The sequence below is a fragment of the Amborella trichopoda genome, chromosome 4, assembly GCF_054954075.1.
Source record: "Amborella trichopoda isolate Santa Cruz 75 chromosome 4, AtrichopodaSantaCruz75HAP2 v2.0, whole genome shotgun sequence".
In the NCBI taxonomy this organism is placed as follows: Eukaryota; Viridiplantae; Streptophyta; class Magnoliopsida; order Amborellales; family Amborellaceae; genus Amborella; species Amborella trichopoda.
Window position 1 is genome coordinate 2,907,340 of NC_142339.1, and position 25,762 is coordinate 2,933,101.

At 38.5% G+C, this 25,762-nt stretch overlaps 2 protein-coding genes across 5 annotated transcripts; one reads left to right on the forward strand and one right to left on the reverse strand.

Moving 5' to 3' along the window:
• The first annotated feature begins 933 nt into the window (after positions 1-933).
• LOC18439379 (dentin sialophosphoprotein, putative (DUF1296)) lies at positions 934-21,822 on the forward strand. 4 transcript variants are annotated; one of them, XM_088864347.1, is made up of 10 exons: positions 934-1,565; positions 9,638-9,681; positions 9,874-10,000; positions 10,753-10,876; positions 15,933-16,525; positions 17,269-17,608; positions 18,278-18,539; positions 19,710-19,805; positions 20,086-20,538; positions 21,224-21,822. In XM_088864347.1, exons 1-10 carry the CDS (start codon positions 1,388-1,390, stop codon positions 21,542-21,544), a joined length of 2,538 nt encoding a protein of 845 aa, XP_088720473.1. In that variant the 5' UTR covers positions 934-1,387; the 3' UTR covers positions 21,545-21,822. The 4 variants fall into 4 exon arrangements, with proteins under 4 accessions (XP_088720473.1, XP_011625291.1, XP_011625290.1 ...); XM_011626989.3 differs by having other exon boundaries at positions 936-1,565; positions 10,747-10,876; XM_011626988.3 differs by having other exon boundaries at positions 937-1,565; positions 10,747-10,876; positions 17,266-17,608.
• Positions 21,823-23,658: 1,836 nt separating this feature from the next.
• Positions 23,659-25,460, reverse strand: LOC18439378 (uncharacterized). The gene has a single exon (XM_006849544.4). The coding sequence runs from the start codon at positions 25,397-25,399 to the stop codon at positions 23,747-23,749; it is 1,653 nt and encodes a 550-aa protein (XP_006849607.1). The 5' UTR covers positions 25,400-25,460; the 3' UTR covers positions 23,659-23,746.
• Positions 25,461-25,762: the final 302 nt, after the last annotated feature.

Below are 25,762 nucleotides of genomic sequence, written 5' to 3' on the forward strand. Positions count from 1 at the left end.
AGTTTCTACTTTGTAGGATCATATTGTTAATTTGTCTCTGGTAAAATGCAAACTAAAAGTATTTTTGGGACTCCATGGGGATGTAACCTGATAGTGATCAACCTCAAGAAAAAGAAAAAAATTAAAATTGATTGTACATTTGCCATGAGTAAATAACATCATTTTAAGAATTCAAATTTCAACTTTTCTTTAAAATGATGATCTAGTGATCATCAAGTGCATTCCAAAAGATAAAAAATCCTTCTGCCTTCATGAGAGTTAAGTGTATAGATAACGTATGATATGCCATGAACTCAAACTCAATGGTAACACATGAAGGGGTGCGTGTAGCATGCTGCCGCAGGAGCACATTGTATAACAACTCCTTCGGGTAAAAGAGTAACTTGGAAATTTTTTGATTAAGGAATCCATCTAAACATCATCTATGATTATTTTTCTACAAAAGTTGGATTTTAAGTTCTTAAACATCTGCATCTCTCCTTCCAAAAATTGGGTAGTACTTACTTGGGACATTTATTTATTTTTTTTCTTTCTAAGGCACAGGGGAGGTAAACGTATGGGTCGGGTCCGGCTGGACCTGGAGCCAGACCCGAATAGATTCAGGTCGAGGTTTTAGACCCGAACCTGACTTGTCGGGTGCAAATGCTAGACCCATAATCGACCCATGTCGGGTATACCGATGGGGCCTGAGTCAGGTCCGGTCCATTGCCACACCTACATAAAAGTCCTATTACTATTGTTATTATATTACTATTGTTATTATTTTTCTCTTTGAGATTGATTATCGGGTCCTGTACGTTGCATTCCCTAAAATTGGGGTCTAAAAGAGTAGGCCGAGCTGAGTTTTTCCAGAGGGAGCAAATTCACACCCTGGTCCCGCGAGAGCACAAACACTTTTCACGAAAGCCAAGTTATCGTAGAGAGGTGGTGATAGCAGAGGTCCTCAAATGATTTACAGAGATTAAGAGAGAGAGTCATTAGAGATTAGAGAGAGAAAACATTAGGGTTAGAGAGAGAAAGTCATTAGGGTTGTGTAACAGCAGTACAAGTAGGGTCAAGGCTACGCGCCTAATTCCATCTCCAAACTCGATGCCATTTCACTAGCCGCCCCCTTTTCAAAACCCTCACCCTCTTTCTCCCTCTCCTTTTTTCTCTCTCGAACTCGGATTTTCGCCGATTCTTCCCGGCCTCTCTCTCTCTCTCTCTGTATTTTTCAAGGGATGCCGCCCTTCCCATCCCCATTCATAGAGCTTCCTCTCTCCTTCTTCTTCTTATCTCCCTGAAAATCCCTTCTCCTCATCCTCTGTGTGTGTCTGTTTCTTACTCTCTCTCTTCACGATCGAAGGCCCCTGCTTTTTGACCATCCTAGCCCTTGTCCCTGCCGGAAATGGTTTCTGGTCCAAGGGCAGAAACAGAAACTTCCGATATTCTTCCTGCTAAGGTACAGCGCACTATCCAGTCCATAAAAGAGATCGTTGGAAACCACTCTGATGAGTATATTTATGTAACCCTAAAAGAGTCGAATATGGATCCAAACGAGACTGCTCAGAAGCTGCTCAATCAAGGTTCGTTTCTTATTTTTCTTCGCCCTGAGTTTCTCTATTATCGGTCCTATTTTGGCTACATTTGCTGCCCCTTTTAGTGGGTTTTGTCTATTTTTTGTTGATCCTTTGATTCTGGTTGTGGTGGGTTTTGTTCTGATTTCTTGTGTTTTCATTAGGGTTTTGATTGTGCTCTTTTAGTCTCTATTGTTGTTTTTCAGGTTTCTAGTTGACGTGGGGCATGGACATGCTCAAGCTTATACTGTTGTTTTGAACTATGTGTTTGCATGAAATTTTGGTCTTAAATTAGTTGTCATTGCTTACTGTAAAAGTTAGTTTCCAATGCAGGCTCAATGTACGTTGGGTTTCAGCTGTGTTTGAGTTGCTCATTGTGTGGGTTTAGTTTTTATACCTATTTTGTCCATAAGAAAGTATAGTCTCAGCTTTGAACATAGAGGAGTACAATAGAACATGCATTGTCTGATTGGTTATAGTTAATTTTTCTAGGATTGTTATTAGGTATCATCATCATCATCATTAAAAGCCTTTTCCCAACTATTTGGTGTAGACTACACGAATCCTAGTCCATCATTTTGCTCTATCAAGGCCATACCCTCCCCATATCTTTTTACATTACATCCAACTATATAGCTTTTTACATTACATCCAACTATGTTGTTTTTAGCTATATGAATGCATATATAATTGTTGACCTTCTAGCATTTCAAAGATAATATGCATTCTAGGTTTAGGGATTCTTCCCTTTGAATCAATTCCCTTAGGCTTTATAAGCTTAGGTTTATGTAATTGTGAATCTTGAAGTGGGAGATTTTGATAGCTAGATAATGTTCCAGTTTGAAGGCTTAGTAATGTACTCAAAGATTCGCTAGTAGTTGTTAAACTTGGTATTTGTTGTATCTGTACTAGTCGATAGGTGCAGGTCATGTGCTTTGTAGTCTTAGTGCTTTTATCTGCAGTTCTTTCTTTTGTGAACCCTTTAGAGTTGAAGACCGTGTGCATTGCAGCCTTTGTAGTGTCTTGGAGGTTCTGGCTTGGCAATAGGCTGCCTGGCTTGAAACTAGTGTGCTGGAACTCACCTCGGCTAAGGTACTTACCCCTTTGCTGAGGCAAGTTTGAGTGACTCGCTCGAGTCTAGACTGAGTTCAAAAAAAAAAAAAGTTGTATTATATGACATACTTTAACTTTTACAACAAGCTTAAAAGGGCTTATTGGTTTGATAGTTTCCCCCTTTACATGAGGTCCAGGGATCCAACCATCTCATTTGCACCTTTTTTTTTTCTCCTTTTTTGGAATTTGTTGAAAAGAAGAAAAAGGAAAGAAAGGCTATATGTCCTCTTAAATAAAGGACCTAGAAGGCTAGGCATTAAAAATCCAGCTGGGCATTAAAAACAGGGCAATGTTTGAGGTGGGTCGAACCTCCAAAATGCGGCACAATTAACATAATTGCTAGCCAAGAAGCGCTTAAAAACAGGGCAATGATTGAGGGGGGCTGAACCTCCAAAATGAGGCACAATTAACAAATTGCTAGCCAATAAGCTCTTTGAACATTATGGAATAAAATAAAAATTATTATTTATATGCTATAAAAACGAGCTATATGTCCTACTAACTGAAGGCTAATCATTCAAAATGGGAGGACAGCATTTGAGGGGAGTCAAACCTCCACCATGGGGACCAATAAATGCAAACGCTTTGTTTCAATGTTTTCGGATGACAACTGTCATATTCTTTTTGATATACTATGTATTCATGGGTATAGAACTTACTTGGGCAAACGTGCCTCGCCCACAAGGCTAGACCAACCAACTCAGTATAGTCCTAGTGGACTTGGCCGAGTCTTGCTGAATTACCCCTTTTTTAATGGTGGCTAAGATCAATAATGGTTGGTTTCATTAAACTTTGTTCGGATTTGTTGGGAAAGGTATACTCTGTGGAGTGAATATTTTTCTATATTAATGGGCATGAGGAATGTAGGCTTAAAGCCGGTCAAATTTTGGCTTAGATATTATTAGGAGTTGTAGGTTATTAAATTTCTGATTTTTTACTAGAATGTGGATTCTAGTATTATGTGGACTTGTGGATTGTTGTTTTTACCCCCAAATATGAGTTTTTATTTTGGGTGCAGTTGAATCTCATGTGGGAGTGGGAACTTAACCACTGTCCTTGACCTTGCCATCCTTGATAAGTAGCACTTGGTCATATGCATATAAATTTATTTTCTTTATTTGAAGATACATTCTTTTGCACGTGTATCACATCTTAATTGCTGCTTCACCTACATTACTTCCCCTAGTTTTTACCCTATATCATCCTTTACATATCTGAGTATCATGCCTATCACCTCTCTCAGCTCAAGGACATGCTTACATGTTGATCACAAACCAGTCTTTATATATATCTCACTGCATTGAGGAACTCAAAGTGGGAAGGTTTTGCTTGGTACCCTTGATCATGAGGTTCCTATTTCAAGATTGTGGTTGGAATACCAAATATGAAGGTTGTCTTTAATGGGGAAGTGTATTTGGTCTATAAGGGTGAATGCGGGTTTTAGAACAATTCAAGACATGATTGTTTCCTTTTTTAGAAATTTTCCCCTATTTGCTTATTGATTTAAATTTTGCTGAAATGAATATATAGTTAGACAAGGATCAATATTTCTGAACTTGGAGAACGTAGAAGGACTTATGTACATTAAAATAAATTTTCTCAAATTGAAATGAAGGGATAAATGATCAGTCAGAAGAAACTGTGGTTGCATAGACTCATGCACATCAAAACAAATTTACTCAAACTGAAATGAAGGAATAGATGATTGGTCAGAAGCAACTGTGGTTGCATGCAGTGGCCTTGACCTAAGCTTGGATGTGCTTTGTCTAGGCCCCCTACTTTGGAAAGGCTAGTACACACGCTCGACCTAGCTGATTCTTTTTTTTTATTGTGCTACCCACATTATGTGGGTAGTTCATTGAAAAAATCATTGGTACAAAAAATCATTGGTACACATATATTCTATTGATTAATGTTATAATTGTATATTGTAGGCTTTACATTGAATGCAGTTTAAGTTGAATGGGTTAAAGAAAATTTCATAATTTTAAGTAGAGTTGTTCATAATTTTAAATTGAATCGTGTCTTAAATAGTAAGAGATAAATAAAATTTCATAAATTTAAATTGAATTTGGGCCCAAATAGCAAGTGATATAAGAGAAGATAATTTGGCCCAAAAATAGAAATAGATAATGAGATATTCAAAATTTCTAATTGGATTGGGTGCCATAATATATGTATATCACCATCACCATGGTCAAAGTTTTTGAATTAATTGAGGTCGGCTACATGAACTTTGGTCCGCCATTTTGCTCTATTAAGGGCCATATGCTCAGTGAGGCCACAAGTCCCCATATCTTTTCTCACTACTTCCAATTATGTCCTTTTGGGCCTATCCCCTGTCCTTTTTGAGCTTTCCACTTTAACTAACACGCACCTCCTAATAGGTGTTGTATTGGACTGCACTACACATGACCAACTCACCCAAGTTTACCCTTTCTTATCTTATCACCTATTGGTGCCACACCTAAATTTTTTCAAATGTATTCATTTCGAATTCTATCCCTTATTGTCTTGCTACTCATCCATCTCAACCTCCTCATCTCCTCTAAACTCATTCTATGGGTATATTTTTTTTGACTGTTCAACATTCTCTTCCATAGAGCAAAGCTGGTCTCACAACTGTCCTATAAAACTTACCCTTTAGCTTCATTGGTATGCAGGGATCGCATAAAATTCTGGTTGCACATCTCCACTGCGCCCACCTAGCTTAATTCTATGTGCAACATCTTCCTCAATCTCTCCATTTTCTTGGATTATCAACCTAAGATATCGAAAGTGCGCTCTTTTCGGTATTTTGTGGTCGTCGATATTAACTACTTTCTCGTCTCTACTCTATTATTACTAAACTTGCATTCCATATACTCTGTCTTAATCCGGCTAATTTTAAAACCTTTAGATTGTAGAGCATCCCTCCAAAGTTTTAACTTTATGTTGAAGTCGTTACGGGTCTCAGCGATCAAAACTATGTCATCTGCGAACAACATGCACCACAGTACCTAATCTTGTAGGTGTCTACTTAAGTCACCCATAACTAAGACAAATAGGTATGGGCTCAATCTTGACCTTTTATGTAGAACTATTGTCATTGAAGACTCACTCGTCTCTCCACTAGTTCTTCGTATATTAGTTAGCGCTTCATTGTATATATATATATATATATATATATATATATATATATATAGTGAGAGAGAGAGAGAATTTGGTCTTTTGAGAAATCTTAGGGCATTTGAGTTTTTTTTTAGTTGTAGAGAATTGAGGAATATCGATGAAATCTTAATTTTGAGAAGAAGATTAGATATTGATTAGGGTTTATTATGGGGCAGGTTAGGGTTTTATGGTTCTCCCTATAATATGTATATGGTAGACTAGGAAAAGATACGAAGATAATGATATTTGATTTTTGGGCCTTGTGAAAACTCAAAAGATCTATTTCTGGTGGACTCAAGGTTTGAAAATTGGACTGGGTCGAGTTGGACTCAAGTCAGTCATGTGGCTTTTGACAGTATCTGATGCGAGTTCCCATGTACCTACTTGGGAACCTGTACTGTCGTCAGGCGGAAATCCACCCCATGATATCATTTGTCTTTCTAAAAGTGGACCGAAAGCTACCCCCATTTTTTCATTTATCTCACGCTAAAGTTGAGGTGGAAATCCACCCCCTATTTTCATCTCTCTAAAAGGGGCAGAAAATTTGCCCCCTTTTCACTTCTCACTCTGAAAGGGGGCAGAAATATGCTCCCTTTTTCACTTCTCTCTCTCTAAAAGGGGACGGGAATCTGCTCCATGTTTTCATTTCTCTCTACCTAGTAATGTCTCTCTCTCGCTCTCCTCAAATGCTCTCTCTCTCTCTCTCTTCCCCAATGCTTTCTCTCTCACCACACAAATCTATTCGCACCTTTTTTATTTTTTGAATTTTTGGGATTTTTATTTTTACTTTTTGCTTTTGCAAGGCGTTTTTGTTATCCTATAGTACTTGGACTTGCCTGAGTTACTGGGCTTGGGCAGGGGTCGCTGTCCAGAGCATGAGCCGAGTATTAAACTTGGGTAGATGGAGGGTATATTCTCCCCTTATTTTTTCCTATTCTTTTTTTCTCTCTCTTTTTCCTATGTTAAGTGGTACCAAAGCTTTAGAAGATTCATCCATCAAAATGTTGCTGAAGGCTGCTCTTGTGATTGAGGATATACTAACAAAAATCATGAAGGTTGTGAATTAGCAAATTAAAGTGAGCACAGATCCAGCCATGGAAGATCTTTGAGCCAATATCAGTGGAAATGAATCCGCTGTTATAACAATTAGAAATATTCATTGCTATGAAGAAGGTGCTCGTAATTTGACACCAAATCTCGATCGAGCATCTCAATTGACTCCTGATACCGATCTCGTATGAGCAAATTTTGAGGCAAGAAACACAACCTATGGAGTGTCGATGAGATCTTGGTATTAGGTCAATCTCCTTGAGCTCCATAATATGCTTCACATCAAGGATTCTATTGTAGAAAATTTCTTTGAATGGAGTGAACTGCTTGGGAGCAAACACTTAACTTGTTGCAACTAGGCTGTGTGAGTATACTGTGGCCTGGTTGGAACAAGTTGAATAATCTTGACTTCGCAAATTAAAGGGGGGAAGTTTTTTACTAGAAAAAGATTAAAAAAAGTTCAAAGGAAAATTTCTTCCTGTGGATCATGTGTAAATTTTCTTTTGGAACCTCCAAAATCTATGATAGAATGAGAATAAAGTAGAAGACTGTACAAGAGAATTATGATAGACTTGTGGCTCGAAACATACTCCAAGAGACTGGACGACAAAAGATTGTCCCTTATCTTAAATGGCTCCGACGCCACTAGCCATTAGGATGTAATTTTTCTTACCCCAAGGTTTAAAAAGACGCTGGGTGGCCCCTAGGCACCTTGGTGGGAGGGAGGGGGGGGGTGTGGGGTGTTGGGTCTAGGACGCTCAATGCGTAGGTGGCTGCCCATAACCGGAGGTGCGAGATGTACACTTATGCATATATGTGCTGTTCAAACGCACATATGTGCCTATGTATGTGTTAAGTTTGCATATTTATGTAGTCTAACTAACTTCCATACAAATATGTGTGGGTGAAAGTTGAATCACGTTCAAATAATTGAAAATTTTGCTTGTTTGAATAACTAATATAGTGAAAAAAGAATGCTAGTACATTGTGTGTCAGTGATTCAGTGTCCATACACCATACTCTATGGTCCATACTTCGTACAGTTGTACTCAGGCTCCTTGTCTCCAATGAGACCAAATGACCAATACAGAATAATATTGCACCAAAGATGCTATACAAATGGAAAGAATGATGAGATCTTTACTTATTCAATGTTTGGCTACCAAAGTCTTGTTGTTATTGTCTGTGTGTTGGCAATAAGAACTGATAATTGTAGATTGTTTATCTCTAATAGTTTTAGACTCTTAGTAACACAATTTCAAATTTAAAACCTATATATATATATATATATATATATATATATATATATATATATATATATATATGTATGTATGTATGTATTTATGTATGATGTATCATGAACTTAGATAATTTTTTTTATTTCTATTTCTAAAAAAATGGTGCCCAAGATCAATTTGTGGGGTTTTATTTCCAACATAACCTGTCAAACACCATCCTTGGGGCTTAGAATCCACAATTTCCTAGATGGGCAGCCTAGGGAACTAGACGTCCGCCTAGCTGCCTGGGCGACCGAATTCCTTTTTTCTTGGTCATCTGATTTGTCAAGCTCTCATTGTTTGAATGTAAAAGTCACTTTTTCACATGAAAATCCCTTTTTCTACTTAATCCATTTCTCTTATTTTCAACGATTTCTCCTTCAAAGATCATATGATTCCAATCATTTTCCATAGACTTACAAGATCTATACCTCTATTTTTCAAATTGAAGCCTTTTTTTTTTACAAAATCTATCATTCCATGTACTGGACTCTTTTTTCAATTTTGAACTCTGATCTCTCTAATTGTGAGTTTGATATTTTAAATTAGTTTTGAGAAATTGCCAATCCGAATTGGGAATTGGTAAAGACTTTTCTATTAAATGCAGTATATAACATATAATATTATACTAATTCGCTATAATAGCCTAGTTGGTTAGCTTCTGTGGCTTTTTATGACTTGGTTGGGAGTTCGAACCCCCTTCTAGCCCTTCTAGCCCTTTGATCCTTTAATACTTTAAATTTTTTTTTTTGCTGGATCACTTTTCTCTGCTGATCTGGATTGGGATCAATGGGTGCCTGATTTACCCACTGATTCCATGTTTTAAAACAGTGTTTCAAACTGATAAATAGTATTTTGATTCAAAAAAATCCTCAAAAAAATGCGATCAGTGTTTGAATATTCAATTTTTTGGATGATTTTTAGGGACTGAAATGGCTTAAAAAGAGACATTTTGGATGGCAAATCAGTGTTTGTCTGTTTAAAACTTTGAATCACAATTTTTTAGGACAGAAGGTGCTGTTTGAGTAAAATACAACAGATTCAAAAACATCGTCAGAAAATGTTTAAATCGTATCATTTTTTGATGATTTTGAATATTTTGAATTCAGTTTTTGAAATTTCATTCACCCTCGAAATGCTTTTAGTTCAATTTTGAATGATTATTTATTTTTTTTACTTTTTTTTCTTCAAATGAAACAGTTCATGATTTTGAAGTTTTTGGATGTGTTCTTTTCTTCTTTTTCTTTTCCATCATTTTGAGCTGGATAGCCCCAACATTGGTGATCTAACAACCTGAACTGGTCTTGCTTAAAAAACAGGACCCCGGTTCCTGTTTCTTGAACCCTGGTTTGATCTTATGTTTGAACAGAACTAATGTTGCATCATGGGGTTTTACATGAAAGTGTATGCATAGTTCTTGCAAAATTCTTCTAGTTCACCTCTTCAATATATTTCTATATCGTATTAAATGTTTACCTATTCTTTTCACAGATCCATTTCATGAGGTGAAGAGGAAAAGGGACAAGAAAAAAGAGGTACTATGGATTCTACAACAAACTGTATTGATAAGTTTTCGTTGTATTATTCATTTGTTCCAAAGAATAAGTGATTATGTAATTATTTAAAATGTCATCAGATTTCTTGGCTTGAGGTCTTTTACTTGCAAGTGCTTTTGTACCATATAGAATTTTTGCAGCAGGAATGTTGATATAACTCTTCGTCTCCAGAGTACATTGCACAAGAGTCCCCCTGAAATAAGAAGACGTCCAGAGCCCACTGGACAAGTGGTTAGAACTCATATGGTGTGGGATCAAAACGCTCGAAGAGGAGGCTATGCTCGTAATAAATTACCTGGTAATGCATATTGGAGACACAACTGGTTAAGTCATACTTGATTATGAATAATATTATTTCATTTTAATTTTTCTTTTGTGAAGTTATTTTATTTGAAACTCCCTTGTTGAAAGTTAATTTTTTTCTGGTTTATGATTGGTGGTATTATTTCTTTCTTATTTCTGCATGCATCTTATTCTTTTGCAGTGAATTATTGAGTGATTTAGAAATAGATACCCTGTTAGGTATTCTCCCATATATGTTTGTTTCTTTTCCTTCGTACTTTTTGGGAGAGTTGAGTTTGGTGTATTATTAACATAATGTTGGCATATATATATCTGGATTTTTACTACACGGTAATAACATGCATCTGTATTTCCAAGTTTACAATAGATTAAAATTGATCTCACAAGAAGTACACTGATTAGTTGACTAAACAAAGAAGTGTAATCTATTGGTTAGCAGCAATAGATGGCAAATTGATTTTGTGGGAATCGCATAAACCAACCATAACTCCATAAAATAATTCGGGCTCTCATATAATGAGTGTATTTAAATATTATGTCGTCATACTATTCATACGTCCTTGCAATTCTGGGATCTGGATATTGTTTAATGCTCTTTGAATTTTCTGTTCCCCCATTAAGTGTGTTGAGTAATTAACTAACCGATTTGTGAAGGTTGTGGATGGTTAGTATTTGTTGTAGGTTAAGGTTATTTACTTTTATATTAGTTCGCAGGTGCATTGATGGGTAACATGTGAATAGCTGCAGGAATCAGCAGGGAATTCCGTGTCGTGAGGGATAACAGATTCAATCAAAATGCAAACAGGGACTCAAAGTTGTCATTTCAGTCGCAGTCAGCATCTTCAAAATATGTCACATCAGATCCTCAGAGGTAGTTTTATCGGCTTTTTTATTTCTTAATTCGGTTTTGACAATGTTCCTCATTTGATTTTCTTTCATATTCGCTTCTAATTTTTGCTGTCAGCTTAGTATTTTGTTTTGATGTTTCTCTCTTATTTTTTAAATAGACCATATTGTGTTGTTGTTGTCTCCATTGAATTTATTATTGGTAACGCAAGAATTCACTGCACGGCTACATTACTCATGCTTCAACACAAAATTTAGCACCTTTATTCATTTCTACTTGAATGTCAACTTATAACTTAAAGGTGGTTGAAGTAGTACCAGGGGTTTCACACAAGGTATGTACAATAAAAAAATTTAAAAAGGCTTTACAGAATCATCAACTAAACCTTGGGAAATCCCCAAATTCCTACAACCTAAAAGTTCAGAAATACAAATAGTTTTTGACTTGCAATTACAGCTTTACAACATGAGCATCACTATTTTACAACATAACTGAAACAAAATACATCAAAAGCAAATACTAATGACATAAATGTGCATGAGTTTAATATGACTTATGGGAAGCCGATTCAAAAACATTCACCGCGCAAGAACCGCAACGGTATGGATACAACCCTTGCTATCTATCACTAGGAACTAATAGCACAAGAAGGCGTGGTTCTAATCTAATCTCGAGAAGCAATCACACAAGCACTAGGGTTTGGTCGAAACATCCAAACACTACTGGGAACAAGTGGGTGTGGCTTGATGTGTGAGGCATACTAGCAGTTCACTGTTATGCATCTCATACTTGCATTTACAGCAACATAGATCATAACGGTTTGCATTTAATAGGCTCAAAACTACACCATAAGAAAACATATTATAAAAGCTCTTTAATATGGACATCAAACTACTTCATGAAGGGAAGATGAAGTGAAAGAGCTTACTATTATGAGAGATTCCAACAGCGTACACTTTCAAAATAGTACGTTGTTTCAATGTAGGAGTGCGTGATGAAGCTCAAGACGCCACACTTCCATTATGGAGTAGAGAGCATGCATTAATTCTCACCAAGGGGGAGAGAGTCAAGATGCTAGTGTTAAGGTGAAGAGAAGAAGAGATGCAAGAGATCAAGAAATAAGTGTGATGTAGAGAGTGTTTAATGAAGTGGGATGACTCCTATTTTTAAAAGTTCCATGTGTGGGCATTAAATCTAGATTAGAACTTAACCACCCTTTGAGTGATCCAAGGGTTGAGAGAGGCCTAAGATGTAGCCTTATCAATTATCATTGATAGCTATCATATGGATGGTGATGATCAAGCACACCCTTTTCGGCATGCCCATAAAAGACCTCCAAAACTCCAAAAGTTGCATAAGTGCCCATCAAACCCTAAGTTTCAATTTGAACACATCTCAACCTTGATTTCTAAAAACATCCAACCATCACTGTTGATTTTGAACTTGAGCTTTGAAAACCAAATGAGGGTGGCGTGCATCTCTCTTCTTCCATCTAGTTGTTAACTTAATGAATTGTCATTATCATGTGGGACATTACATTATCTTATGTCGTGGTGTGTCCCTCTTATCCTCTTACCACCAATCACAACTCCTCATTTTGAAAATCTAATGGTTTTCAAATCACAAAATTACTAGATTAAAGATTTTATGCAAAATATAAAATTCTGACACTTATACATGTGCACATACACATGTCACCACGTGTCTCACACATGTGCCACAAAGCACTACACTTATCAAGATTATATGCAACAACCAAACAAGGTTTTCATGTCAAGGGTAGGCCTATCCACATCATACCCAGAGGGCAATGACTTGGCAGTCCTATAGTATGCACGTGTGGCACACATTGGCCACTTGTGTGCCACACACCACATGTGTGAACATCCTTATTTGGAATTAGCATACAACAAAATTTTAATCGAACATATTTTCTTGAAATAATTTCTAAAAATTATCTAAAATCACAATACATTATTTTTAATCGTTTTCTATGAAAATGTCATGGTCTGGCACTTCTCATAAATCCGGTTGGGAAGTTAGGATCCTATAAGAGGTTGGCTATATGGTACTCCATTGGGCTAGACCCGAAAGCCCAATCGAATTTCTTAGACCAAACCAACAAGCCCATAAGAGACACAGACTTCAGTCAGAACATGAGTGGACGTCAAAGCAAACTGATAGGTGGTTGGATTCCAGGATGTTCAGTGGATTACAAGTGCGCCTCCCAAGGACATGAACTTTTGTAGATGCGGGGGTCCTCTCTTAGTACATGTGCACAGTTCTGATAGGTGGATTTTACCTCATCAGAATGGCTTCCTAAAATATGACTGTCCATGCACATGTTGTGAGCAAGCTACATATATCAGGAATTTGAGCTTGTCCTCTTAGAGCCCAGCATAGCTTACACAGGGCTTGTACACAAAATATCTCAAACAATGCAGGATCCACTGATCCCTAAGCCTTGGCTCACATGACATGAGACGAACGCAGTTATACCAACCCTAACTAGAGGAAAACCTTCAACCGTCTCGGTTCACAATATAGTCCAAGAATTTGTCTCATTCAAACGGGGTTATTTCGGCTTATATGGATCCCATGCTCAAAGATTCCAGTAGCTACAATGTTCTTGGTCAATTCAATTGTGACTCTTAACAGTGCTAGCATTGCGCATAAGGCCTTAAAAGGCTGTAATTCCAGCAATGGTGTTCTGATAATAGGGTAATGCCGTAATTTAGGTGTGGCATTCTGTATACAAATTCCAAAATACTGGGGTCTGTTAACATATACAATTTGATAGTATTTTGTTTTGTCCTATGATAGGGTGAGTAACTGGTTTGGTTTCCAACAAGAAGTGAGGCTTCTATTTTCTTTAAGCCAAAAGCGTAGTTATAATAATGTATTTCTTGGCCAGACATGTTAGAAATTTAGGATATTAGTTGGTGGCTAATGGTTATTCTGTTCGTTCATATAGCAGTTTGTGTTTCCTGTGTTGGTTACCTTGAGAAAATGATTTAGATTATTATGGTGAGGTCCTTTTACGTGCTTAGGTGGTGGGCTGTGGGGTCCATATGGTCATCCATGGGTGTTAAGAAGTCTAGAGCCCAATAAAAATGTTATTCCTTTGTTTAACCATCTTCTATCACCATTTATCCAAAAAAATGGTTTCTTTTGGGATATGACTTGCAACTTGATAAACCATTATATGCATTGCTGCCAAAATTGTTGGAAGCTTTTATCTACTTTCAACAGTTTTAGCCTCCTTAAACTAAAGACAATAGTGCTAGCCTCCTTGTATCCATTGATGTGTTGAGATTACCAGGGTAATAATGAAGCATTGTCCAGAAATGCAACGGCATTACTGATTCATTTGTCTTCTTTTTACTATGTCATCTAAGTTTTTCTTTCTTATGTCACAATGTGTATTGCGTTTAGTAGTTACCTGTTTATTCTCAAAACCTAAGTCAGATTGTCCTTTGCTTCCGAAATTAAGATTTTCATTTTTGCTGTTTTCTCAGTAAAATCCATTATTTCCATTAAAAAGAAAGGCAAGTTTTCTCCCAATTTGCTCTTAGTTCTAAGAATAAAACCATGAAAAAAATTATATTTCCACAAAATAATGAATGGAATTGCTAAGGAAAAATGGCCGTTGCTCAAAAATCAGAGTTTCTATTGTTATTCCCAGAATGAAATTAGAGGTTCATGATGAGAGAGGGAAAATGGCCATTTCTTAAAGATCAGAGTTTTCATTTTTACGAGAAATGTTAACAAAATTAGAGTTTTCATTGTTATTCCGAGAAAGAAACTGGAGGTTCATGGTGTGTGTGTGTGTGTGTGTGAGAGAGAGAGAGAGAGAGAGAGAGAGAGAGTGAGCAGTTGTTACAGGAGTTTGTAGCAAGACCCATGAGAGAGAGAGAGTCACAGGGAGGTTAAGGGACGCCAAGGACATGGAGACAAGAAGGGGAACGGCAGGAATGAGAAAGGGATTGATGGTTGGGTTGGGAGCTGAAGAGAGAAGGGAGAGGAGGTGAGGGCAAAAACCAAATCCCGTCAAATATCATGATGGAGAAACATAATGCTGTGAGATACCGTTTTAAATATCCTTGAAAATTCAAGTTAGAGTTGAATATTAAATTCACTTCGGAGTCGAATTTTTGGAGATTCAGATATGGGGTAGTTATTTGTTATTAAAAGATACGATTTGACTGTATCATAGAGGGTTCCTATACTTTGCTGATTAAAATTGGATTCGACTCTAATATCCTGTAGTATCAGGAGATTAGGGTGCTATCAAACAGATCCTTAGTACTTCACATGACCAAGTGCTTTTATTATATGATAATATATTTATAATTGCCCTGATATGTCTATGAACATGGTTACAACATCAATTCTTTTGTGGTTTTAAATTAGTTTTTGGAGTATTTGACATGGATAGTGCACCACTTCTAAGCATCTGCACAGAATGAAATTTTATATTATATTACTGTCTTTGTGGATTGTTGATTTGCATGCTGTTCTGTCCCTGTTTATTATTGGCTCAGGTGTCTAAGTTACCCATTAGCTAATACGATCTTTTGATAATATCATGTTAAACTATAACATCATTATGGGTTCTGCTCACATGATTGGTTATGCAAAGACCTTCCCACTTAACAGCTACAATTTAATTATTGAGTCAGCAGAGTGTTAGATTGCCTAATTAAGGCATATAAAATTATATGCTGATTGCTTTGTCACCGCCTATTGTTGAGGGAGTTCTTAGGTGGTTCAGCTGAGGCAATATTACTCAAAAGCCTCATCCATGCAATGTTATATTTTGGTTCATGTGTTAGCAATGTAGAAATGTAGTTTTTTATTGCGGTTTGAAGGAAGATGATGTGTAAGAGAAAGAAGCTTCTTTTTTGGAAAATTATGCAATAAGATTACATACAACCCCGTCTTTTTTTTTTTTTTGGCATTTTATTGAGATGTTACATTGGAATTATACCTTTTCTGGGTTGTGCATGCAAATACACTGATATTTGTCAGCACTGTGAGTTTGGATGTTCATCTATTAATTGTTCTCATTTTCCTGTAGCTCTTCCGGAAACTTAACTGATCAAAAGCACTCCGATTCCAATGGAAATCCAGGGGCCCAGGTGCGGTCCAAAGGTTCCGGTAGTGGCCGTAATTCTCTCCATGGCTATGCTCGCAATGCTGAATCTAATGGAAACCAGAGGTCGATATTATCGGGGGGGATACATGCTACAGTTTCCAACTTGCCTTCACATTCCCAAGCGAAGCCTGTGCTAAATTCTGAGGGCTATTCTCCATCATCGACAAATAATTCAGTAACTGGGGTGTACTCTTCAACTTCAGATCCAGTTCATGTGCCATCGCCTGATTCTAGGTCAACTGGAAATATTGGGGCAATTAAACGTGAAGTTGGCATAGTGGGTCCTCGGCGCCAGTCTGAGCATTTGGTTTCACTTTCCTCTATTTCAAGCAGTGCATTTTCAATTGGCTCCACGTCAGCTTCATCTTTTGGACATACGGGTTCCTCATTAAAGAATGACCATTTTACTCAATCGTCGATACAAGAAGCTGTTACTTCCAGTGTCTCAGTTAGCCGTTCTTTTGCCAGTAATCAATATGGTAGCAAGTCCCATCAGCCTGTCAGTCACCAGAAAGGTATGATATTATTGAAAAGATGAAAGATGAGTGATCTATATGTTTCTTTTCTGCACACTTTGTGGTAGCTACTTTTTTTCCCCTCCGGTGGATGTTTTGTAGCAGCAACTTCAGAGAGTATAAAATTAAATATTTTCTGATGAATCATTTTGATGATTCTTTTATCATGATTACTGAAAGATGAATTGCCATGGAACTTGATATTTTAAAAGTCACCAAAGAAATTGTAATAAATTGAGGTTAGTTGACAAAAGACTTTTGCAGGGGGGGGGGTATTAGGTAAAACTGATTCTCATCGATGAAATGTTGGTTGATCGTCTATTTACGAGTATAGAGGATGAGTAAACTATTCCTTGTGGGTATTATACAAGCTGTGACCTAAATTACTACAGTACTTAAACATCCCTAGTGCTAGTAGTCAAGTACACACATTAATACACGGACAACTTTACTGTAAACTTTGGATCTGAAATCCGTTGTCCATTTGGGGTGTCACTGGCAGATGAAATGATGGCTGGTGATGGCGAGAGCGCAGGACCCTCCATTGGGTCATACCCTGTTCTGGTGAATCCTGGCTCTCTTCTATCACCTTTTAGCGTTTGGCCTTCAAGTACCCAATGACTGTAGTTTTCCAATGTCCATTGGATACTTTTCCAATTTACTTATATCAACACATTTATTCATATCAACATATTAATATAGCTTGAAATAGTTGCCTGACTTGATGATCTTTGAGGCAGCAGCAATGACTAATATGGAATGGAAACCCAAGCCAACAAACCAGAAACTGGGCATCAGCAACCCCAAAGCCACTGGAACTGGGACCACCACTACTAGTGCTCCATCATTGGCGAGCACCCCACATAGCTCAAAAGAGGAACCGGCAGCAACAGGCCTGCATGACAATTTCAGCCAAATGGCCATTAAAGAAACTCAGCATGTGATCATACCGCATCACTTCCGGGTCCCTGAAGCTGATCGTACTCGCCTTACTTTTGGTAGCTTTGGCGTAGACTTTGACTCTAGAACTGCCTTTCAAGCCCCTAGAAATTCTGAGGAATCGAAGGATGAAGCTGCTCCAAGGTTTGTGCGAATGTTCAAATTTTTAGGATATCAGAACGGTTTCAACTGTCCAAATAAAATTTGAGTTTTGAAATTCCTGCCAAAATTTATTGGTATATGATAATTTGGTCACCTATTTAACACAAGGTATTTTGGTAAAGATAATGTTCAATTGAAATTCACCCAAGCTTTGAACCCAAAAATGTATTTTTCTCGGTGTTTGACAACAAGGATACAGGCTTGGACTTGCCAGGGTCCCGAGAGCAAGTCAGCCTCAGACTCTGCCAAGTCAGCAGTCTGACTTGGTTGATTCTCTGTGTGAATACACAGTGCTAGTTAATTTAAAATTTAATTTTCTTTTGAAAATGATCATCTAATGATTTTTAAGTGGTTCCCAAATTGTCACGAGTGAAAAAAATCCTTCCGATTAGGGCTTTTGCTCCAGGTTGTAGGTGTACAATATGATCCTGCGGGAGCATATTGTTTGCCTGCCTGATCCCAAGGTTCTACGAGCAGTTATTCATTACTGGTCATCATACTTTTGTCAGTCTCAGTAATGGGCTGAAACTATATTTCACTGAGATTTTCCCTAAGTGCCAACACTATCATTCTTATTTCATAGCTTTATTTTCCTTGGCATTTAGCTGAACGCAAATGAGTATACCATCATAGATGTAAAATACTGTGCAGCCATGCATCCTTGGGTGCCGTTGCTCTCAGTGAAGCTGTGACCAATGACCAGTTAACTTTGGTGGAAGATAGAACGGGCATCACTGAGGCTGATACTCAAGCCTCAGTTCCAACTTCTGAAGGCTTGCAGAGTGAAGACAAGCAGGTTGGGGCACAAAATTTGCAGAGCTATGGGAACATAGGCTTGGTTCATGATCATAGCCCTTCATACAGAACAGAAGAGATAGACCAGCAAGATACTCCACCCCTTCCAAGTTTTGAGGTGAGACCTTATGTGGTCATGCATCTTAGTTTCTCATGTTTTCTCGGTATCTAAGCCATCGAAGGAACTGGTTCTTTTAGTGAGAACATATGCTCTAATTCTATGGACCATGGAAAACCAATACAACATTAGACCATCTCTATCTAATAAATCTGTGTAGATGGGTAGCGAGTGACACCCACCTGTTATACTCCGTCACCATCTATGTCTTATTGGACATTGAATACCAAGTAGAGCATTTTTTTTCATGGTTATTGGATTCTATATATTATCCATTTCTGAGTTTCACGCTAAATATCCATGTTCTTGGTGTACTTTTTGGTAGTATCTATTTAGAAGTGACTATGATCCACTCTCTCTCACCGAATGGTGCTAGTATGCTCTTACCATATACTATTTGAATGAAATACGAGATTCTTATGGAATACACGAATGCTTTTACTGTTCTGTAGCTACTTCTCTTTCTTGGGAAAGGAGAAAAATTTCTAGCTTTTTTGTAAACTAATGACCAATATAGCTTCCCAATGTTCGAAATATGACTGCTGTCCCCAGATTGATTAACACATGGTATGAAATGGTTCCATAGTTACCTTTGTCTTTTTTGGGAAAGGAGCAAAATTGTAGCTTTTTTTTTAAACTAATGACCATTAAAGCTTCCCAATGTTTGAAATATGACTGCTCTGCCCCCAGATGGATTAGCACATGGTATGAAACTCTTGTCCAGTTCTTTTAAAAAGTAAGCCTATGAGGAGAATGTCAAACTTTTTCCTAAAAAGGAATGTTTCCTTGGTTTGAGAATTATAGTTTGTAGCTTGAGAATCATATTTTTATGTTTGTTGCAACTTCAAAAAAATAAAAATAAAAATTTATGTTCATTGGTCATAATCAGACCTGTAAGTGGCTGTCAGAAGCAAGTGAAGCATGATGTGGCATTTACGAATGATCGTTGTTATTATTGATTCTATGAACAATCGTGCCTTATCAAATGGTTTATTAATGACCCCTCAAAATGTCCCATAAAGAAGTTTGTCATCGACCATATTGTTCCCTCTTTTTCCCAGTCTTGTCGAAGGAAAATGTCTATTTGTCCTGTCCTCTCCCCCCATCCCTACTGTCTGTGTGTGTGTGCTCACGTATTCATAGTTACTGATTCTTCTACTGTTCATGCAGCAAGCATATGACCAGTCTACAAGTTATGACATGCAGTTTTTCAGGCAAGCCATGGACGAAAGTACACGTGGGCAAGGCATAGCATCTCCTTCAGAGGTAATAAATCCTGGGAAAGTATTTTCTGCAATCCAATTGACAATGAGAGAACCCCTTTGAATAGGAAATACTTTCTCGTCAATAGTACCTTTTCTTTTCTTTTGATCTGTAACAATGGTTGCTCATCAATGCCATCTCAAGTATGAATTTGTCATTGCATCTGATAATCGAGGCTCTCATCTCTTTTAGCTGGTCTGATAATTGAGGCTCTTAATATCTTTCAGTTTAACTATCAACAAAAGACAAATAATTTTTAACACGTTCTTGTATTCTCCTCTAGGCCCTGAACTCACACGTGAACAGCAACCCACCAACCACAGTGGCCATGGTGCAACAACAACCTGTGGCCCCACTTTATGCGCAGCCTCCTGGGGTCCACATCCCTCATTATACCAACTTTGTCCCTTACAGACAATACCTTTCCCCTCTCTATGTTCCACCCATGGCCATGCCTGCTGGTTTCTCCACAAACCCAGCTTACCCTCATGCACCAAGTGGGAGCAGTTATTTATTGATGCCTGGTGGTGGGAGCTCGCATCTAACCACTGGTGGTGCCATGAAGTATTCTCCTTCTCAGTATAAGCCTGTGCCCTCCCCTATCCCGACTGCCTATGGCAATTATGCGAACCAGGCTGGCGGGTATGGTGCGAGTACACCTGTTGTGACTGCTGGTCTTGAGGATATGTCGAGGATCAAGTACAAGGAGAGCAATCTCTACATCCCCAATCCTCAGGTATGGTGTTCATGTTTATGCATGAGCTTTTCACTTCTCTCACTAACTAGTATCTTGGACTTTTCTTGAATAGATCTTCGTTATCATTTCTTTTGTTCTTTTGGCTTTGCAAGTCAATTCTAGTACATAGGCTTACCGGGATGTTCACAGACGCTCGTATTTATCATTCATATCCGCACTCGTAGTTCTGAATCTTCTGATTGTTTCATATGCACTCCTGCGTGTTAATTGCACCCTGTTCTATCTTGACATCATAGTTCTCTGTGTGCATGACAAGCATGCCACTTGAATCATGAGTTGCCATTCAGTTGTTTCCCTTCCATTGTTACTCCCCTGTACCCCAATATGGATTTCTCATTTCCTCTCTTTCTGAAAGACCAAATGTTTGTTCTCGTACTTGGCTGGCCCGTTTTCCTTTAGGTGGTGTTTTCTCTCGGTTATTTTCTGGTGAACAAGCTTATGCACTTCTACAGATATTAGTGTTTCCCAGTTTCTATTTGGATATATTAAAGGATTGAGAGGCCCTAATGAACTCACCAATTCGAGAGCTAAAATCTTGTTGCTTGCTGTAATTTTCATGGAAAAATGCTATGATAGGGCCTACAAACATGTTTTCTTTATGAGAGCTTTCATTCATCTGGTTTTTTGAGCAGTCTCTCTCTCTAACTTTATAAGTGATTTGCAGGCTGATGGTTCTGAGATTTGGATTCAGACGCCAAGGGAGATGGGAAGCATGCAATCAGGCCCTTTTTACAATCTCTCTGGTGGGCAAGCCCCCCATGCTGCTTACGTGCCCTCTCACACAGGCCACGCTCCTTTCAATGCTGCACAATCTGCCCACCCAGCCTTTGCCGGGCTCTACCATGCACCTCAACCGTCTGCAATGGCGAACCCCCATCTTGTGCACCAGCAGTTGCCTAGCATGGGCGGCAATGTGGGACCCACCGCACAGGCGCCAGCCTATCAGCCACCACAGCTTGGCCACATAAACTGGAACAGCTTCTGACCTCTCTCTCTATATTTCTTTCGAACACCTGAAAATCATTTAGAGAAGGAACATTCACTGGAGTTCCTTCTATTAGATGACTTGAGGGGGTTGGTGGGTCTTTGTTGGTTTTTACAAAGTGGTGGGGATCTTCAAGAAAAAGCAAAAAATGGTGAGGAGAATATGTAAATTGGCTTATGCTTAGAAAGACCATGATGGGGACCTGACATTCGTCGATGTTGAGAAACATGAAAGAAGGGTTAGTTATTAAATGAATGATCAATTTCCATTGGGTATAACATCTATGCAGGCCAAAACAGAGGAACATGTTAAAATTACCGGTGGCTGGATCTTTGTAGCCTTTCCTTTTAGTAGGTGCCTACGAGAGCACCTGAATAGATTGTCCATATTCTCATTGTTGTCAAAGAAAGGTTCGACTTGTGAGTTCTGGGACCTTCCATTAAGGTAGCTGAAATTGTTTGGGAAAATAGAAGCTGCATTAGGCAGGCTGTGGGCATTCCAAGATTGAACGTGGAACCCTAGTGAGAATAACACCACAATTCAGTTAACAAAAGATAGTCTCTCATTTGTACTAAATCTGGCTGCTTGGTTCTTAAATTTCTTGTTCATAAAACAATTACTGGTTCTGAGGATCTTTTCCATAGGTCCTAAACTTGCTAATATTTCACGTTTCCTTGTTGCAAACTTCAAATTACTATGTTTGCTTTCATTTCAAAAGTGGAGAATTCATCAGGTATGTAAGCACCTTATAATCTCTAGTTAGGAAAGGTCTATATCCTTTGGTTCCTAACTAACATTGTTATGTTAGGGGTACTATACTTGTCCCCATCCACATTGGAAAGTTCGTCGAGGTTTTTTTGGTAGGTCACGAGTGGGAATAAAACCTGAGATGCACCATCACACAATCATCCAAACCATAACCAATCAAGCCAAATTCTGAATCACATGTAGATTGGACGTGTATCAATCAATTGGCCGAGTTCATGCATGGTCCAAAAATGTATGAGGTTGGGAAGATTGGGCTTGTATTAATTTTTGTAAGGTCAATTCTGAAAATGGCAAGCAGGCTTAGAACTGCTCGAGGCAGCTCAGAAGCGGTAGGTTGGCAGTCGAGGGAGTGAATATTCTGCCAGATTCGCCTGAGTCCCACTGGTTACCATTGATTTTTTCAATTTTTTTTCCCCCGGAGACGTGGCGAGCAGGCTTGGTTTAGCCCACCGGCTCGGTTTTTAAAACACTGATGCTAAATATTGTAATGCTGTTCCTATGAAACCCAAAAGTTCAAAAGAATGTCCCACAAGAGATTTGGGTGTACAGTGTGGATGACTGCGACACTGCATCTCAGGTTTGATCCCATCCTGACCAACCCAAATAATAATAGAATAATGACATACCTATGGTTTGAGCACAATTCAGCCGCATGCTCTTCAATACGCATTTCTTCTTCTCAACTTTCTCGGACTACAACATTCTCATTGCACCTTGCTTTTCTACATGTTCCTATCATCTTAAACAACGTAAATTCAAAACATTTTATTTTTGAGTCTTGCAACAGCGCAAATTCAACATATCGACCCCTGTTGTAGTCCACATCAGTAGCTTTTACTGAGCAACAGATGAGAATAGCTCCCTCCCCCTCCCCCTCCCCCTCCCCCTCCCCCTCCCCCCGCCTTCTCTCTCAACTTACATGCTTGACCTGGAAAAGAGCCTCCCAAACAGCCCTAATGGTACCGTGATTCGAAAGGCATAGTGCTACGAGTGCCATTTCAATGTTCAATCTGCCATGAACATGCTGTTTGGGGCGTGCCCAAAAAGGATCATCAAGGAAACTCAGAGCTTTTACTGAGCAACTGACAAGAATAGCTCCTCTGCCCTCCGCCTGCCTCTCCCTCTCCCTCTCCCTCTTCCTCCCTCCGCCTTCTCTCTCTCTCTCTCAACATGCATGCTTGGTGGGAGGAAGCATAAGCAGAAATGGAACGCAACTTAACCCATGCAAATCTGAATTTTCGGGGTAGATAAGCGGGTTTGTAAGAGTGACCTAGTATCTAACAATCAAAACTCTCATACAGACTTAATGTCACTGCATTAGTCCACAGACCATGGAACAAGCTCGCTTTCTCCAAGCATTTCCACATTATGGTTTCTTTGTTATGTGTCGAATTTCATATCAAGCATGTTCAAAGCAAATACCACATTCCTGCACTAATATCTCACATTTTTTAGTATTCTTGCGTAACTCTCCTCATCAGGTACATGGCACCTTCTAAACATCTCCTTGAAGACGTTCTCAGCCTCGGATGTCCTTCCGTTCTGGCGCAATTCCTTGACTATAGCTGAAAAACCCTGAACATTAATTGCCAATCCCTTTTCTATCATTTCATGGAACACACCAAGTGCCATTGCCAAATCATCATTCTCACAGTACCCCATTACCATCTCACTGTACATAGATATATCAGGCTTGTGACCATTTCTAAGCATCACAACAACAAGGTCCTCAACTTTTTGCATCCTACCTTTGCATTTACACAGACTGCAAATCACAGTAGAGTAAGAAACAAAATTGGGTGAGCACCCTTTCTTTGGCATCTGGTTCAAAATATCAATGGCCCTATTTATCTCTCCTCCTTCGCACAGAACCGTCAAAATGGCATTATAGCTTGAAACATGGGGAGTAACTCCTGCATTCACCATTCTTTCTAGCACATGTATAGCATCAACTGCTCGCCCCACCTTACAGTAAGCATTGAGAAGCACCCCATATGCTTTGCTATCAGGCTTCAACCCTTTACTCACCATTTCTTCAAGAACTTTAGCAGCATCATCCAATTTCTCAAGTATACAAAAACCCTTCAATAAACTGGTATAAGTGGCCATATCTGCCATTATTCCATTCAATCTCATTCTTGACATCATTTTCTTCGCCCCACTGATATCACCATTGATACAGAGACCATTAATCAAACAATTATAAGTCAAAACATTGGGCTCACACCCATGCTTCTCCATCTCATCCATATACTTCTTAGCAGGACCCAATTCCCCATTCTTGCAATACCCGTCGATCAATGTTGTAAAAGTAATAGTATCAGGGGAACAATCCTTATCTTCCACCATTAAACCCAAGATTTCAACAGCCGCTGATGGTAACCCTTTTCTACAAAACCCACTTATCAAAGTATTATATGTGATTACATTTGGCCTACAATCCATCCCATCAAAGACCCTTTTAGCATCATCAATCAAACCCAATTTGCAGAGTCCTCTAATGAGAGTTGTATAAGTCGAAACATCGGGTTTCACTGATTCATCCTCTAGAATTTGAGTATACAAAGCCTTAGCAAAATTGATCCTATTTGCCCTCACAAAAACACCCAACAGAGCATTATAACAGTATAAAGGTCTTGGAATTTTCCATACCTTGACTCTGTGAAACCAGTGAATGGCCCCCCTAATGTCGCCTCGATCGCCATAAGCTTTGATGAACTTGGCCACATTGAAATCTGATAAACCTTTGGAATTTAACAGTAATTCCTCAGCTGTGGAAAACATGCCATGTGAAATTAAGGTATCTGTGATTGCATTGTAGCAAGGTGGGGTGTGCCTGTAATGAGGAGAAAGAGAGGAGGCCCAGTTGAAAAAGAAGAGAGAGGATTGAGGGTCAGTTTGAGATTTAATGACTTGAATTACAATTTGGGGATTGAGGCTTGGGATGAATTGCTTTAGAGAGAGAAAGTCTGGTGTAGGAGATTGAGGATGTGAGGATTGTTTCATGGATTGGAGAATGGAGGAGATGGAGGAAAGTAGAGAGGTGTTTGATGGGGCAATCCTGGCCGTTCGTTCTGCAAAGGCCATTTTTGCAGGAGAGAGTGCTGGTTTTTAGGAGTGAAGAGTGTGAGCATGGGCGCCTAAACTAAGCACTGGTTATTGGGATGCCGAAATTACCCTCAATTTTTTGGGCATTGTGCAACAATTATTAAGAAAAGCTTACATACGGGCGAGGCCATAAACAATCAAATTGAGGCGCACCTCCAAAATTCACTAGATGCCCCCTCTCTATTCGATCATCTTTACCATAAAATATATGAAATCGATTTAAAATTTTGGAAATAGTGTTTTGGTAATGTATAATTTGGGCTGTCAATTTCTAAGTGTACATAGATCTGTTCGATCTACACTACTTTTGAAACTTTAAATTTTATAATTAAAAATAAATAA

Coding starts and splice junctions, on each gene's coding strand:
- LOC18439379 (XM_011626988.3), top strand. CDS start 1,388: ATGGTTTCTGGTCCAAGGGCAGAAACAGAAACTTCCGATATTCTTCCT. Junction 10,001..10,746: donor TGCTCGTAATAAATTACCTG/GTAATGCATATT, acceptor ACATGTGAATAG/CTGCAGGAATCAGCAGGGAA. Junction 19,806..20,085: donor GCATAGCATCTCCTTCAGAG/GTAATAAATCCT, acceptor ATTCTCCTCTAG/GCCCTGAACTCACACGTGAA.
- LOC18439378 (XM_006849544.4), bottom strand. CDS start 25,399: ATGGCCTTTGCAGAACGAACGGCCAGGATTGCCCCATCAAACACCTCT.